Raw genomic sequence first — 17,055 nt, forward strand, 5'->3', positions numbered from 1 at the left:
TTGATGTTATCATTGTTCTTAATAATAGCAGAGCTGACATAGCGTCTGGAGTCAGGTTATTGTCGATTTTATACATAAGCTTAGCTAAGCTAATTTTATACATAAAGGCTAAAGAAGACCAATTAGCCTTTTTTATGAAGGCCCGTTCTGGTCAAAATAAAGCATTTAATTTTCACTTGTCAGTAAATTAATTTTTTCACTGTTTATAATAAATATTATGTACGTCTGATATTATTTTTGTCCAAGGCCAAATGGTTTAACTGCTATTAATTAATTTTTTTGTACTTCATAATTATTTTTTTCTAAGGAGGAATTAATTTTATGTTCCTCATGATTATTTTTGTTAATTTTTTTCTGAAGTGAGCAAAATAAATTTGTTGAACGTAGGAATTATTTTTGTGCTTTTTTTCCAACAAGCCTTTGCGGCCGTGCAATTGCCATGTGCAACAAACATGGCGGCTCGTGAACACAGGTCACGTCGAGTGGTGTTACGAGAAAGAAATATACGCGGTTTCGCACTTTTTCTGCAGAATCTCAAAAGCGTTCTTAATCTTTTAGCCAGTGAACAGGTCTTAACTGCAGAGATTCTAAGTGAATCAAGGCACCGTTTACTGGATGCATCTGGTACGTTGACCTTCCTGATGAGTGACATAACGAACGGTGTTGGAAATGCAACCGGTATTTCATCAGTTGTGCTTCAAGATCCTGTACAGAACTTGAAGCATTCATTGACCCAGCTAATTGCATTACTGGCTAGTCTGATTGAAAGCCATGACAATGCAGACTTTTACGATGCCCTTGATATATCTTACTCAGCACCAATGCATTTTTCACAAACAGGACGAGGTCGTAAGCGCTATGAAATAACGAAAGAACAAGTTGAGCATTTGCGATCACTTTATTTTTCTTGGGAAGCAATTGCTGGCATTCTCCAGGTCAGCGTTTCAACCCTTCACCGGCGACGTGAAGAATTTGGTTTGAGGGATTCTTCCTTTTCAGATATATCAGACGATGAACTGGATGAAATTTACAGAAGTATAACCGGCGATTCAAGTACAGGACTCCTTACTCCTAACATTGGGAGAAGAAGATTTATAGGTGCACTGAGAAGTCGAGGCTTCAACGTTCAAAGATGGAGAATCACCGAGTGTCTACGACGTGTCGATCCTGTTGGAACTGCTTTACGCTGGAGAATGGCCATTCATCGCCGAAAGTATAATGTACCCACTCACAATAGTCTATGGCATATAGATTCAGGGCACAAATTTATCAGATATAAGCTTATAACGCACGTCTGTATTGATGGGAAGACGAGGTTAATTTTGTATGCTGCTTGTCGGAACAATAATAAAGCAGAAACAGTGCTTTCCTTGTTTCAGAATGCGGTGGCGACATGGGGATTACCCTCAAGGGTGCGTTCTGACTACGGTATGGAGAATTATCATGTTGCTGCTTACATGATACAACATCGTGGACCAGGAAGAGGCAGCATCATTACTGGATCTTCGGTCCATAATTCCAGGGTTGAGAGGACACATCGTGATGTTTATTCTGGTGTGCTGGTATTCTATTCTCGCATTTTTGGAGAGCTAGAAGATGAAGGTAACTTAGATGTTCTAAACGATGCACACATTTTCAGCCTGCACCATGTCTACATTCCGAGAATACAAAATTCTCTCGAGGAACTAGTCAGGCAAATGAATAATCGGCCAGTATCAACTGAAATTAAAGAAACCAATCACCACTGCAAATGTGGGAGAGGGGTATGCTGGAGAACTTGCATTCTGGGCATACTGCATTGAGCGAAACTGAAATTGAACACTTTGGAGTTGATCCAAATGGCGTCCTAGCAGTGGAAGATGAAGATTACCAACTAGATGTTTCCCAACCATTAATCAACCTTTCAGATGGACAGATTTCGCAGCTTCCAGACCCTCTGTCAAACGATGGAAACAGCGGAAAGCATATTTACTTGCAGTGTGTTGAAATTATTAACAGGTCTCTAATCTCTAGTTAAGACTCTTGAACCCTAAAGAATCAAGCAACAACTGTAACAAAAATATTTCTCTTCAGTCTACATGATATATTTTGTTCCATTTGTGACATATATGTAGATGAAGTAGGCCACAGGAATGTACGGATAACTTAAATTGTTGTATACCTAGGGCGCGTTTTTTTATTCACAATTCTGGAATGAGAATGGCCAGAATGTAAAATGTGCGCGTTTTTCTATTCCGCATTCCTATTCCGGAATGGAGAGAATGCCATTCCATCCGTTCTGCTCTCAGGAGCAGAATGAACAGAATGTTGCGAATGAAAATCCAAGATCGCGGACAGCGAGATGAGCGCTGCGGATTCAAATGCGTCTCTATCGGAGAAAAAAATCAGGTTACACTCTTGGACACAATGAAACATTGCTTTTAATTTCATTGTACCAAAAGTACGAGGTTTTTTCAGTGACGTTTCGTACAAGAAAACGGCAATATGGCAAATGATTGCCAACGACATGAAGAAATATGGCTTCTCTCCGTCAGCAATTAACTGCGAGAACAGGTGGAAATGCCTTACTTCTTCGTTCCGGGCGTTTTTTTATGCAGACAATCCGAGTTGCTCCTAGCATTCCGTGCCAACCATTCTTATTCCAGAATTGTGGATAAAAAAACGCGCCCCTAGACTTTCACTCAACAAAATGAGCACTGTGATTGGTTGATTCTTGGTCATGTGCCCCTGATCAAATACAAATGTATCCCGACCGGGATACAATTCTGCAGTTGTTGCCCTCTCAGTTACTGAGAGGATAACAACTGCAGAATTGTATCCAACAACTGTTGTTTGTTTTGCTGTGATTGTTGAAGGGAAAGTCTAAATATATAACAAAGCACTTAATGTAGGGTCCCGAGGGAAACTAGTTAGTTTTGTTTTCCCTGAATCCTGAATCCTGATGTTTCCTGAGACAAAGTTGAGGGAAACATCAGGGCTCTCAGGAAAACAAAGCTTACTGTTTCCCTTGGGGCCATAACAAATGTATAGTGTTTCCTAGGGAGTGAACGGAAAGTAATTTATTGGGTGTGATTAGAATTCTCACTAAAATGCTAAGGAACAACTAAAAGGCTATCTTATGTAAAACATGATCACCAAAAAAGGGATTTCGATCATGATTTATTTACTGGTAATTTAAGATGAACAAGAAAGCCCCATGTGGACTTGATGTAGACTGTATGTACTTCCACCACCCTCATCCCATGTCACCCCAGACTGATGATAAATGTTGACTATTGCTTGATGCGGCATGTCCATCTTTAAGGGATTTGTTCATTATTGCTTTATTCAGAAGTCTTCCTTCAGTTGAAACATATACAAATTCAACTCAGAAGCTGAATATCGTTACAATTTTTTTCATGAGACAGAATATCTATATTAAGATGGTAAGAGCCGTTCAAAATAAAAAATGACATCTAGAATAGCAGTACAAGTCACAGAAAACTTGACATGTATTAATTTTATTGTATTTAACCAACAGTAAAAGGCAACAAGCATTTGAGTAACTCTTGAATTCTAATTGTCATGCACCTCAGATAACTCGAATTGCCAAGAGAAAGAGCAGGAGCATACATAAACAAAGGCTACAAAAGTGCCATTAATATATGAATATAGAAAATTACAAAAAATGTAGGTTGGATTAACTATTCACCATCTTGATAAAAGCTCGAAATTCTAATATCAAGGTGATGTAATGTTGATGACACTGCTGTCATTGATACATAAGCTAACAATCCTACATCCCCTATATATTCATAAAAATTATATTTATAGGCATGTCTTAACTCTATAGAAACACTTGGTCTACATGAAATGTAAAAAGGATATATCCAATTTAATTAAAATGTCAACTACATGTAATGTCAATGAACCCCTTATCTTTTGAAGTTGTACCATTCCACTTCTTTCAAATTGCAATTTCAGTTTTTTAGTTCTTGTGTCACTATTGAAATGAAAACTAATGTGCAACATGTGAATAATGTTCAGGTTTTCTACATAGGGATTTTTTTTCCTTTCAACCATGAAACAACTCAACTTGCCAAAGTTAATGTTTTCTTATCAGTTCAGAGTCAAAATGGAGTCTGAATGAAGGCAATTTACTTCTTTCCAAAGAAAGGCTGTGAGAATGCTAAATCATACAAAGCAAATAATCTCTCTATGGGAGGTAAGGGAATTTGATTTGTTGGTCTTGGTATCTCAAGAACATTAGTACAGGTATGAGAAAAAGGCAGAAAGCCGCCCTCCACAGATGGGTGTTCCTCTTCACTTGATACTTGATGACTCGTAGCCTTGATTTCTGTGGGTAGTATGAACTCCAATGATGGTGCAAGCTTGAACCCAAGGACTGGCTCCTCTGCTGAAGCAGTGGCAAACTGAAGGATGTGACTCAAATCCAGGGTAGTCTCCCCACACACCCTCCTAGAAGCTGCCACTTCTCGAACATATTTGACAAAGAGTTGTTAAATTTCTTTCTCTTTTTTGAGTGCATTGGACCCCTCCTCTGCAAACTGAGGCTTCAAAATCTGCAGCAGCATTGTGACACTCATTTTATGCTGAGCTTGAGGTCTCAGGAGGTAAACAAGCATTGGTAGCTGCTGTAAAGCTGACAGCATTCCAAGTTCTTCTAGCCCTTGTCGAATTTGGCGAAAGTATTTGGTCAAAGTATTTTTCTTTAATGGCTTGGTTCATTAATCTTAACCATTCTTTACGTGGTCCACCCTGATCTACACATTCCTCTCCCATGAAGTCAACCTGAAATGTCAATCTGTAGTTGGTAATGTACTGCAATTCACTAAATGTTGTTTGCAGTATTCTGTCCCTGTCAACAGTAATGTAATTTGTTTCTCCTTGAAAAGTTTCATCGCAATTCGTGACTTCTAACTATCTGTCGGTGACAATCTTTTTTTGTAGAAATTTTAACACTTCTACAGGGTCACTCAAACCTTGGGCTTTCACATGACTGATAATGGAGTTGATATCAAAAGAATTCAATGGTTATTGACTGTCACTTACAGAGAGTACTGATCCTGCATTTGTTTCAGAGAGATCTGCACTGGTGTGCAAGTTTTGTTCAGACAATCTGGTGCCCACGTGAGAAGTATACAAAGGCGTTTGTTGTGTCAAATCGATGAGCAGGTTGTCTTCACCACTTGCAGCATCACTTGAGCAGACGACGTCAGTTCTTTCTACTTCAAAATCAAAGGGAGAAGCTTCTAGAAGTTTATCACTAGGATCCAACATGGATGCAGGGAGCTCTTCTAATAGTCTTAAATACAAACACCCAGACGGAGCAATAGATTTGAGTAAATGTTTAGAATCAATTTCCTTGCCTCGTGGGAGATTCGGTCTTAGCAAAGTGCCGCCACAGTTCTTAATAATTTCGAAATACATTCCCTCCAATTCACCAGTCAGCAATGTCGACAATTCTTTGTGCAGTGTTTTGGCGTCCCATTTTCTGTTGATGTCAAAACCTAAGATAATTCTCCCAGAACTTTCCAATTCGGGCTTCTCGGATTTGGTTGGTACCTTTTCTCTCCCAATTTCCAGTATAATAACATTTTTTGAAACCACTTCAGACGCCAATGGTCGACCAGCAGAGCGTCTTACACTTGGATAAGGTCGAGAAGTACAAGATCTTTCGTACCTTCCGGTTGAAGAATTCCTAGCCCTGCTGGATCCTGTCCCTCTCGAAAGTGTAGGGAACCGCCTCCGTAATTCCTCCAAAGCGTTACCCGTGCCAGCTCTCGGAGTCGATCTCTGCGGCTCGATACAAGACGAACTTGCCTGACTTTCACTTGCAATTAATGATCGCTGTTCCGTTAACGAAACGTTCTCAGCAGTTGCCGCTGTGCCTCTCTGTTCAACTAGGGAAACAAGGTGATTGATCTGGCTTATTGTTGTTTGTGCAATTGACTGAATGCGAATAACAGAATCCGAGTTGTCAGAGCTGTTGTTACCCGCCATGTTTGTTTGTCAAAGACAAAGCACATGGCAAGTGCACGGCCGCAAAGGCTTGTTGGAAAAAAAGCGCAAAAATAATTCCTACGTTCAACAAATTTATTTTGCTCACTTCAGAAAAAAATTAACAAAAATAATCATGAGGAAAATAAAATTAATTCCTCCTTAGAAAAAAATAATTATGAAGTACAAAAAAATTAATTAATAGCAGTTAAACCATAAATTTGCCTTGGACAAAAATAATATCAGACGTACATAATATTTATTAAAAACAGTGAAAAAATTAATTTACTGACAAGTGGAAATTAAATGCTTTATTTTGACCAGAACGGGCCTTCATACTTTTTTATTACATCTGAATTAGATATCTCCCAAGGTAGCTCAAAGATAATTCTCGCAGCTCTACAATGCAATGCTTCTAATGCCTTAAAACCTTCCTTATTTGTGAGGCCTCCCCATACTGATATACCATATACAATCGACGGCATAATAACTCTAAAATAGAAGTCTAATAACATATTCTTTGGAAGAAATTTGCTGCGTTTTAACTAGTTTAATTTATCAACAAAGCCTTTTTTAACAACACTAACATGTTTAGACCAGTTTAGTTGATCATCTATCAATACGCCTAATAGACGAGAGTGTGTAACCCATTTGATGGTGTGCTGGGCCAACGTTAACTCTTTCAATGGGCCAGTGAATCTTCCACGATGGAGGATCATTGCTTCGCATTTCTTTGGATGATGCACAAGGGAGTTTGTTTTGCACCAGTATAGAAGCTCTTCCAAAGCTCTGTTAAATTCAGAAATTACAATGTAAGGTAGTATCATCAGCATACATGTAGGTTGTCGCAGTGGTTATAGTTTCAGGTAAATCACTTGTGTAAAGAGAAAATAAGGTCGGTCCTAGAACGGAACCCTGCGGTATACCAGCGGTATATTAAAAAAATCAATCTTAGAATCCTTAGAAAAGAAACTAAATTTATGGAAATGGAGACATTTAACTAGATAGATCAGTACAAATCGTTAAAACATCTCCAAATTCCGCTATCGACTTTCGCAATTGTCTTTCCCGAATGAAATTATCAAGGGTGCGAATACAGTCACATATGATCTTATATAGAAAGGTAAAGACAAAACGGAAAGACGCGCGCTTTTATAAACAATATCGAAAATAAAGGTTTGAAAATACTGCATTAAGAATCATTGATTCAAGCATAGAAATTTTTTTTTTCAAAGCGCTATGCTGATCTCGATTATGCTGCTGATTGGAAACTTGTTTTGGATGTACTTTTAAAACCTGTTGGCGGCCTGCTTCTTTTGAACTGCAACTTTGACATAAACGATCTTCCTATATCCCTTTGGATCTTTTTACCATGAATGCCTAACCTTATGGGCCCGAGTAAACGGATCCAACGCTTCTGAACAAGATAAGAACTTGTTTTAAGGGAATGGTATGGAACAACAAAAACGTCCACATTGATTAAAAAAATCACTTTATAACTCAGATATGATTAACTTAAGTATTCACAGAGTTGATGGAATGTTCTTAAAGTGGAATGATGTGCAAGTCAAAGACTTGCAATCCAAAAACGTTTTATTGTGGTATGGCTCGATAAATGCTTTACCTATAAAATGGAGCAGTTATCGCAGACCGATTCGACCCCGCCTATTACTCCTTTTGACACCACGAGCTACAAATTATTACTGAATTCTATAAAAACCAACCATATCCGAAATAACCCGCAAAAGGCTTTATAACGAACTGATTTGCAATACCCAAGACACCCCTACAGCTCAAACCAGATTTAATGAAATGTATCCTGAGCTTGAACTTCAATTGAGCAAAATCTACAGCTTGCCTTTCTAAGTTGCTATAGATGCATGTACAAGAGAATTTCAGTACAAACTTCTAAACAGAATAGTATTTACCAATACAAAGTTAAGCAAGTTCGGCATAGTTGAATCAATATTGCGCCCTTTTAGTGGTATTAGAGAAAGAAATCCCTGAGCATCTCTTTTTCTCATTTAACCGTTCCAAGCAAATTTTGGGAGGAGATTTTTCATTGGTTACAATTCTGTAATATTCAAAGCATTTTTACAATGGAACGAACTCAACCGGGGCTAACGTTATTGATCAGCCAATCACATGTCACGTTTACAACAAAAGAGTCTCGCTTTGGTAGTTTGTAAACCAATCAGAAACGAGAACATTTCAAATTGTCGGTTTTTCAGTGGCCCCGGTTGAGCTCGTTGCTCTGTAATTTGATTTCTTTAACCCAGCTCATGTAACGGATTGGTCTTTTAGATACAGTAAACACCCACATTTAAGAACATACTTTATTCAAGGTCAGCCCGAATAAGTCTTCATATATTTATTGTAAGGTTCTTGTTTCACAGGTGTCTGAAATGACGAATTTCAGCCTGGAGGTTCTTAATCCACTTGTTCTCTTATGCGGGTGTTTACCGTATTTATGATAATTTTGATACTTCAAATCACATTATCCTCATAGCTAAACAAACGCACATTACCCTCATAGCTAAACAAATTATATTTTGCTGTCGTAGTAAGAACATTGTCTCAAGCCTTAAAAAATTTTGAACAGAACTTAAAAATATAATTAAAAACTGAAGAGTTCCTTGCTAAACAAAAACAAAAAAGAAAAAGAAAAGAAAAAAACAAACAACAGCAACTGGAAAAAATGGAAACATTTTGGAGACGTATTTGTTCGAGAGATTCTTTTCGCCTTCGCTGTATTGTAGATTTCTTTTAGAAATAACTTGCTTTTAACTAGTGTCACATGTGTATCACTATGTGTAATACATTAGTACTATGTAACTCAAACAGTACCCTGTTTCTTTATCTTTTCTAATTTATCTTTACTGTAATTAATTGTACGTGTTATTTCTCCAGATATCTCTCCATATCGCGTAAGAATCAGACTTGAGTTGAAATCCAAACACTTCATATGGTTCTTGTTGAGTTCTCGTCACAGGATTTTCTTGAGAGAAACTTTGCGACTTTTAAGAGACGGTGTTTTCGCCACAATGATCGGTGAAGCGATTTGTTGCCATTTTAGTACGAAAGAATATCGCATGAAATTAACTAATGGAATGAAAAGCTAGATAGGAATCTAAGTGGCATTTTCAAAACACAAATTTGTTGGAATATTTGAAATTCAGATTTCGGAGGCAAGTTTAGAACCTTTGAAGCTTCAAGTTTTTGAGATTTTACATAATGTGCATCAGGTATCACCCATGCGGTGATACTTGTAGACTACAAAGCCAATGTTACAAACCTAAAAAAAAAATAAATAAATAAAATAAATTAAATAATTCTAATTTTTGTTGTCTGTCAAGCAAGTGAATAAAATAAATAAACTTTCGAGAACGGGTGACTATTTCAAAGTTGCTTTGTTTTGTGTTTGTTTATTCTTTTCGTCTTTTCCTTCCAGAAACAGGTTTTAGTGAAAATGGATTTGAAATTTTGGGGCTCAGCGTGCTTGAAACGGACCCTTATAATACTAAAGGAAAAAAAATGCTTAAAATGTTTTACAAAGAACCTCTACTTTGATATAAAAAAGAGCACCGGGAGGAAAATATAAAATGATTTCTCCAAGCTGGTGATCGAAAACATAAACAATACTCAGTTTTGTAGCGTTTTCTTGATGAACTTGGAGAAATTGGCCAATTTTTTTTCAAGTTGCAATCCATTTCCATCCTAGCCATCCGCGGATAAAGATGATGATGCTAGTGTCTATGCACAAGTAGAGTTATTGTTAAGAACTATTATTTCATCGTTTCCATCGATACAAATATGTCTCTTTGGCCACTCAAAGGAACACTATAAAAATAGGTGACACTGGCCCCTTTAATTTAGTGGTACAAGAAACATGAATATAAATGATTGACTAGAATTTCTATTATTGTAGTTAAGCCCGCCGCACACGTGAGGAAAGAGCTGAGCAAAATGCCTCGTGAGGCAGATAGCTCAGCCGTTTCCTCTCGTGTGCGGTGAAGCTTTGGGTGAGAATTTCGCCTCGCGAGGTGAAATCTCAAATATCAAACATGTTAGATATTTGAGATTTCGCCTCGCGAGGCGAAATTCTCACCAAAACTTCACCGCACACGAGAGGAAACGGCTGAGCTATCTGCCTCGCGAGGCATTTTGCTCAGCTCTTTCCTCACGTGTGCGGCGGGCTTTACGTGACCTGAATACACAACTAAAATAAATTGTCAAAACTTTAGCAACTTAAGTGTTTTTAAACAAATTCTTAAATTTTCCTAACTGTTCCACAATGATAAATTGCGCTTGGAAAGTCGTAAAAAGACCAGTTTCTGGCACCCGCGAACAGCTACTTTGTTGGGTATGCACTCCATGGTAATACAACACATTATATAGTGATTCAACAAGAACGATGGAATGGAAACATAAACTGTAAGCAACACTTCTTTTCAGTGAGTAAGAAAATCAAAGGCTCCTGTGAGCCAACTCGTGGCAGAAGGGAAAAGTGGTAACCGTAAAGCAAGGCTCGCATAAAACTTTCCTACAAGGATTCGTGGACGCCATACCGCATTGCGGTAATGCATTATGTATAAAGTTATTTGCTCAACAGGCAAAACAATTAAACCCAGTACACACGACTACTCTGATTCCTTTCGATACGCGAAGCAACGCAAAGGTGGAAGTGTACGTTCTTCAGGAGGTTTTACATGGTTTTCCAATCGACAAAAAAAGCGTCCGAGTGACATTTCTCCATCAACATGCCTCATCAGCATGGCATTGCCGTCGGGCAGCGATAGGACTCGAGAGCCATATGCGGATGAGGCCTAACAAGGCCGAGACAGCTGTCCATGGCTGCCATTGCCCAGGTGATATTGCTTTGTGCATGCGTAAGGTACTGGCCAGTACCCTATCTTTTCAGTTACCAACGTTTCACTGGTAAATAGGACACAGGCTGCTTCACAAGATTAGATGCACACAATACGGCCCAGCTTCCAGGGAGCAACAGACGCATTTTATTGATTTTAGCGTCAGACAGCCTATGATACATGTGGTAGACGTTCAACAACAGTTTATGGTAAACTACTGCGCCTGCTGCCCGTCAGCAAAAACCCTGATGTTGGAAGAAACCTGATCCCTCCCAAATGCAGAGCCGAATCAGGCACTATTCAGTAAAGGAGGGTGCTAATCGAATCCGTTTGTCCGAAAACCTCCTCTGGGACAATGTTGGTACCTCCCAAGGAACCAGAGTCAAACAAATTTTCCCAAGTGGGTTACGAAAGGGAGATATATTAACAGCAAATTTCATCGAGGTCACAATTTTTGCATATGAATAGGACTAAAGAGTTTTTTTTTTTTTTTTGACACGCTGAGTCGACTGGAGACATAGATGGAGTGGAAAATTCCTCACTTTTTTTCTAGGGGGCCGAATTGGGTTTTTTGGTGACCCGACAAAAATTGATACAGAAAGTGCCAATAGAATCCGCGCGTCCCAAAAGCCCCTCTGGGACAACTTTTGTACCTCCCAAGGGACTACGGTCAAAGGATTATTCCCAACTGGGTTACGAAAGAGAAGTGTCAAAACACCAAACTTTAGCGAGATCACTATTTTGGAAAAAAAAAAGCCCCAAGGATTTTTTCGACACTCTGACTGGGAACACAAATGGAGTGAAAATTCTGACTTCTAAATTTCGTCATTTTTTGCCATACTGCCCTTGCGGGCGAATCTTTTTTTCGTAACCCAACAAAAATTCACACAGAGGGTGCCAATCGACACGCTGAGTTGACTGGGGAAATAAGTGGAGTGAAAATTACGGCTTCTAAACTTGCCTAAGAGCCAAGGGGCGAAATGTTTTATTTGGTTTTTTTAGTCTCTTAAAAAAATTCATACGGAGGGTGTCAAAGGAATCCCCGAGACCGAAAACCTCCTCCGAGACAACTACTGTTCCTCCCAAGGGACAGGAGTCAAAGTAATGTTCAAAAGAGGATTATGAAAACAAGGTGTGAAAACAGCAAATTTTAGCGAGATCAAAATTTTGCATAAAAATAAGCCCCAAGGGCTTTTTTTTGACACGCTGAGTCCGCGGACTGTGGGACATAAATGGAATGAAAATGCCCACTTCAAAATTTCGTAACCTTTCAAAAGCACATGGTATGATTTATGAGAGGGAGGGGGCTGATACTGCTCTACAGTTTGGGGGGATCACAACCCTGTAGAATTCTTCCTTCTTACACCAAGGAAGGCGGTTGATGTGGTGTTATTAAATTTACACCTGAATCCACTTCTATGACATGCAGCTTGAAATCACTTATTGTATTCATCCTTTTTACTCACCCATAAAAACAAATTTTCATCATAATCTATTCAATCCTAACCAAAACTAAATACCGAACATAGAATTTAAATTCTCGCCTCAGATGTCCCGAACTTTAAGAAGCTGGAAAATAACTGAACATTCGGAGTAAAGGGCGGAGCAAAAAACCCCAATCGATTAAAATGACACAATAAAATCTAAAATTGCCCGTAAGTACCATACACCTACAGAACTAAGACAATACAATTTTGAATTACAGTTATTTATTTTCTTACATTGTCTCTGTAGTGTTCAAGTATCACTTCATGGGTGAGACATGACAAACCTTACGTTACCACCCAAAAAACTTGAAGCTTCGTAAATTCTAAACTTGCTTCCGAAATCTAAATTTGAAATATTCCATCAAATTTTCTAGTTTGAAAATGCCACTTAGATTCCAATCTTCCGTTACATTACATTAGTTAGTTTCATACCATGTTTTTTGTACTAAAATAACAACAAATCTGCTCCTCTATACTGTTCCTGTACATCAAGCTTAGTTAATAAAGACGGTTCACGAGAGGTCCACCATTTTGAAAAATAAAGCAAACACATGTTGTTTTTCTCTTTTAACCGGCCGTTCACCTCGGTTACGTCACTGGAACGATTGATCAGCAAGGCCTGGGAGAAAGAGAGGGAGCATGGTGGAAAAGAAGGAAGGGTGTGGGGAGTGAGGAACGATAGCAAAAAAGGAGGGGGCGAGAAAGGAATGAAGGAAGGGAGGGAGGAAGGGATGAAACGAGAAAGAAGGAAGGAATGAATGTGGGAGGGATGAAGCTAGGAATAGAGGAAGGAAAGAATGAAGGAAGAAATGAATGGGGGAGGAATGAAACTAGGAAGAAAGGCGAGAGTGAAGGAAGGAAGGAAGGGATGAATAGGGGAGGGATAAGGCTGGGAAGAAAGGGGGTAGCGAATGAAAGAAGATAGGAAGGAAGGAAGGAAGGAAGGAAGGAAGGAAGGAAGGAAGGAAGGAAGGAAGGAAGGAAGGAAGGAAGGAAGGAAGGAAGGAAGGAAGGAAGGATGGAATGAAGGAAGGAAGGAAGGAAAAAAGAAAGGAAGGGAGGGAGGGCAGGGAGAAAGGAACGAAAGAGGAAAGGAAGGAGAGAGTAAGGGAGATTGGAATGAAAGGATAGATGAAGCACACAAAGAAGAAAGCAAGGAGAAAAGAGAAGGAGGAGGGGAGGGAGGAAAGGAGGAAGGAAGGGAAGAGGGGATGGAAAGACGGATATAGGCAATGCACTTTATTACTTGGCCATCCTTAGGTCTCCAAAAGGGAAGGACATCTTTTCAGTCCACAACCTGTACTTCGCATCATGTAAAAGACGTTCGGATGCATTAATAGAAATGTACCCCATAATGTTCATTAGTGGCCAGCAGACCTCTTCAAACTCGGCTACCAGGGACAAGCCGATGCCAAATCTCCAGTGATCGCTTTTTTTGACATCGTTCTTGGAAATGACAAATTCGGGTTGGTTTCTCTTTAAACCGCCGGGCGATTTGCCCTCAATAATCCACTTTTTAACATAATCGACCATTGGAAGACCAGTAAAATTGTACATACGCTGTACTGCCGTTAACAAATCCCCAGGTACGTCTTCGTAACGAACCAGGATGTAGCGGTCTTTGAACCAGTTGGACCACTCTTCGTTTACATAATTCAGATTTTCTTCAACTAGGGAGCATATGATTCGAGCGTTATTCTTTATGATTTCTTTTCCCTCGTTGGTTGGGTTTTTTGAAGTAATCAGGTTTCTCTTCGGCCCACGTGGAAGAAAGAACCGTTTCCTAATTGCAGACGTTATCACAGCTCGGGGATCTCTAACAAGGTGATTTGTCAAGCATTCAAACTGTGTCGGTTCAGTGGTACATACCCTCTGAAGTTCACGTATTCCAATTTCTCTTGGAAGTCTGGTCTGCATGATTTTGATAACTGTAATCTTTCGGGATTTGCAAACTTCTGCTATTGATTCTTTGGAGATGACTGTTTCTTTGCTTTTCCATGCTAACTTACCACTTCTTGATTTTCTTAACCAATTGGGAAATATTAATTTGAGTGTAGTATTTCTTTTAAAGTTGCACGTGAATATGTCCTGAAGCAAGTTAGAAAAGTCGATCCTGTATGCTTCGTTCGCCCTCTCATCTAAAGATGGCCACTCGCCTAAAACTCGATCACCATCATCCTTAATTCATTAAGTGGTTCAAAAAGATAAAACACGTCTTGATGAAAGTTAAATATGTTCCCGGTAAAAGTCGACCCAGATCTCATATGGGTCAAAAATGATCACAGTGACATTTAACCTTGTGTTGTTGTTGTTAATATTCACCTTTGTCGTGTTTGACTCTGCCTTAATTCTTGGGGTTGTCGTATTGATGGTCAACCTTGCTGTCATGTTAGTACCGATCCACGGCCGTATGACAAGGAGAACTTGCACGGTGATGATCAGCAAAGCCAAAAATATGTTGCGTCTTCGCATAGTATCTGTAGACATACAAATGACAAACATTGTATCGTTATTACGTTTTATTAAGACTCTACTCCAATGCCTTATAAACTGATATAGACCTTCCTTTGCCTCTAAGTGACGTAGCGGGGCTATTTACCGGGATATCCGGTGAATTTGCCTTATTTTTTCTTTTCGGATACCGATATGCCAGGATCAAATCAATTTAATAAGCTCTCCTTTTTTGCCTGGAATATCAATGGTTTGTTTTCAAAGACATTAGGCGACAAATTACGAAATAGTGACTTTTTATGTATGATCAAAAATTTTTATTTCACAATTCTTTCCGAAACATGGAAAAAAGGGAATATTGAAGTTGAAGGCTTCAAGGTTGTGACTACAAATGCCGTAAATACAGGAAAATGCGTTCGCCACTCGGGGGGCCTAGTTTTGCTTTATAACTCAACGTTTCATGATTGGATCTCAGTAGAAAAACAATCGACGAAGTTTGTATGGTTTAAAATTCTGAAGAAGTACACAAAAACTGATCACGACATCTATGTGTGTGGCGCCTATATTCCACCGTACAAGTCCATTTACTTCTTTCCTGAACTATTTGAAGGACTTGAAAATGACATCGAAAAATTCTCCTCACCTGGATCAATTCTCCTCGTGGGAGATTTCAACTCAAGAACGGGTAAATACCCAGACAATGTCTGTCAAAACGGCAACTCGATTATAGTAAATGATCAATCTAAATCTTCACAATACACCTTTCAGCGAAATAGCTTTGATAACGATTTAAATAACCACGGGAAAAATATTTTAGAAATCTGTCGGAGTGCAGATCTAAGAATTCTGAATGGTCGAATATCTGGTGATTCATTAGGAAGACCCACATTTCATGGAAAATCAGGAGTCAGTGTTGTTGACTATGCAATATGTGATCAAGATTTATTCCCCCATGTGGCAAATTTCATTGTTAGGTAGCCGTCAAGTTTATCAGATCACAGTCCAATAATGGCATGGCTTAATAATGGTACAAATGATAATCACTTAGCCACAACAAATACCAACGATACACCAACTCGTTTACCCAAACAGTTTATCTGGGAAAGTAATTCACCACTAAAATTTAGAGCCTCGCTACACTGAATCAAGAGATAAACAGAGAATGATACACGATTTTCATATTGACAGTGGGCCAGACAGAAATATCAACACCTCCCTAGATGCAGCAGAAAATATTATTTTAACAACTGCAAAACGCTGTTTAAAAATTAAGGTCATAACGAAAAGACATGTTAGATTGCCTGCTGACAAAAAATGGTTTGATAAAGATTGTCGTCTTAAACGACACGAGTTACGTAAACTTACTAATCTAAAGCATAGAAAACCCCTTAATATCATGCTTAGGGAACAATATCACACCGTCTTAAACCAGTACAAAGGCCTCCTGAAAGAGAAGAGGAAAGAATACTATCATGCAAAGATTTCGGAACTTGAAAAAACAGTAGATAACTCAAATAGCCGAAGGTTTTGGAATTGCTTAAAATCGATGGATGATTCTGTTCAGGAATGTAGTAACCCCCCGATATCGAAAGAAAGTTTGATGTCACACTTCGAATCTCTACACTCTAATGAACCCCTTAATTCACACCAAGAAGCGACCCACAGTGCGTTACATAGACTAGAAAATGCGACTCATCCCAACTCCTTGGACTACCTTATAACTGAACTTGAAATACCTACAGCGGCAAAAAAGCTAAAAAATAATAAATCTCCATATTCAGATAGCATCAAAAATGAAATGATCAAATCCAGCTTAAACGAGTTAATGCCAGTTTATTTACAGCTATTTAACAAGGCCCTCAGCTCAGGTACAATGCCTCAAAATTGGTGCGATGGTCTTACTACACCCATTTTTAAAACTGGATCTAAAACTGATCCCTCAAATTATCGTGGAATCTGTATTTCTAGTTGTCTTGTGTCTTGGTAAATTATTTTGCTCAATTCTCAATCAAAGACTCTTTGAACACGTTCAGTCGCATAAAATTCTTCATAAATCTTAAATTGGCTTTTTAGCAAAAAATCGAACAGCAGACCATGTCTTTACACTACGAACACTAGTAGATAAATATATCAAATCTCACCAAACAAGAGTATACGCATGTTTTGTGGACTTTAGGAAAGCGTTTGATTCTGTCTGGCACGATGGACTTATGTACAAGTTGTTACAAATCAATGTCGGAGGAAACTTT

The 17,055-nt window shown here is 38.8% G+C and overlaps 2 protein-coding genes and 1 pseudogene across 2 annotated transcripts; 1 reads left to right on the forward strand and 2 right to left on the reverse strand.

Annotated features, from left to right (window-relative positions):
• Nucleotides 1-300: 300 nt before the first annotated feature.
• On the forward strand, nucleotides 301-2,159 carry LOC146448521 (uncharacterized). The gene is given in 2 exon segments (XM_085102513.1): nucleotides 301-1,724; nucleotides 1,727-2,159. Coding segments are annotated over 2 exon segments (1,563 nt in total). The 5' UTR covers nucleotides 301-452; the 3' UTR covers nucleotides 2,018-2,159.
• A 1,394-nt stretch (nucleotides 2,160-3,553) lies between these two features.
• LOC146448522 (uncharacterized) lies at nucleotides 3,554-6,123 on the reverse strand (annotated as a pseudogene).
• A 7,130-nt stretch (nucleotides 6,124-13,253) lies between these two features.
• Nucleotides 13,254-14,484, reverse strand: LOC146448523 (carbohydrate sulfotransferase 3-like). Its single transcript, XM_085102559.1, has one exon. It carries the CDS (start codon nucleotides 14,270-14,272, stop codon nucleotides 13,598-13,600), a length of 675 nt encoding a protein of 224 aa, XP_084958685.1. The 5' UTR covers nucleotides 14,273-14,484; the 3' UTR covers nucleotides 13,254-13,597.
• Between the last annotated feature and the right edge of the window lie 2,571 nt (nucleotides 14,485-17,055).

This window comes from Pavona decussata, unplaced genomic scaffold (genome assembly GCF_977016875.1).
Source record: "Pavona decussata unplaced genomic scaffold, jaPavDecu1.1 SCAFFOLD_912, whole genome shotgun sequence".
Taxonomy (NCBI): domain Eukaryota; kingdom Metazoa; phylum Cnidaria; class Anthozoa; order Scleractinia; family Agariciidae; genus Pavona; species Pavona decussata.

Excerpts from the sequence above, each read along its gene's own strand:
- LOC146448523 (XM_085102559.1), bottom strand. The coding sequence starts at position 14,272 with ATGCAGACCAGACTTCCAAGAGAAATTGGAATACGTGAACTTCAGAGG.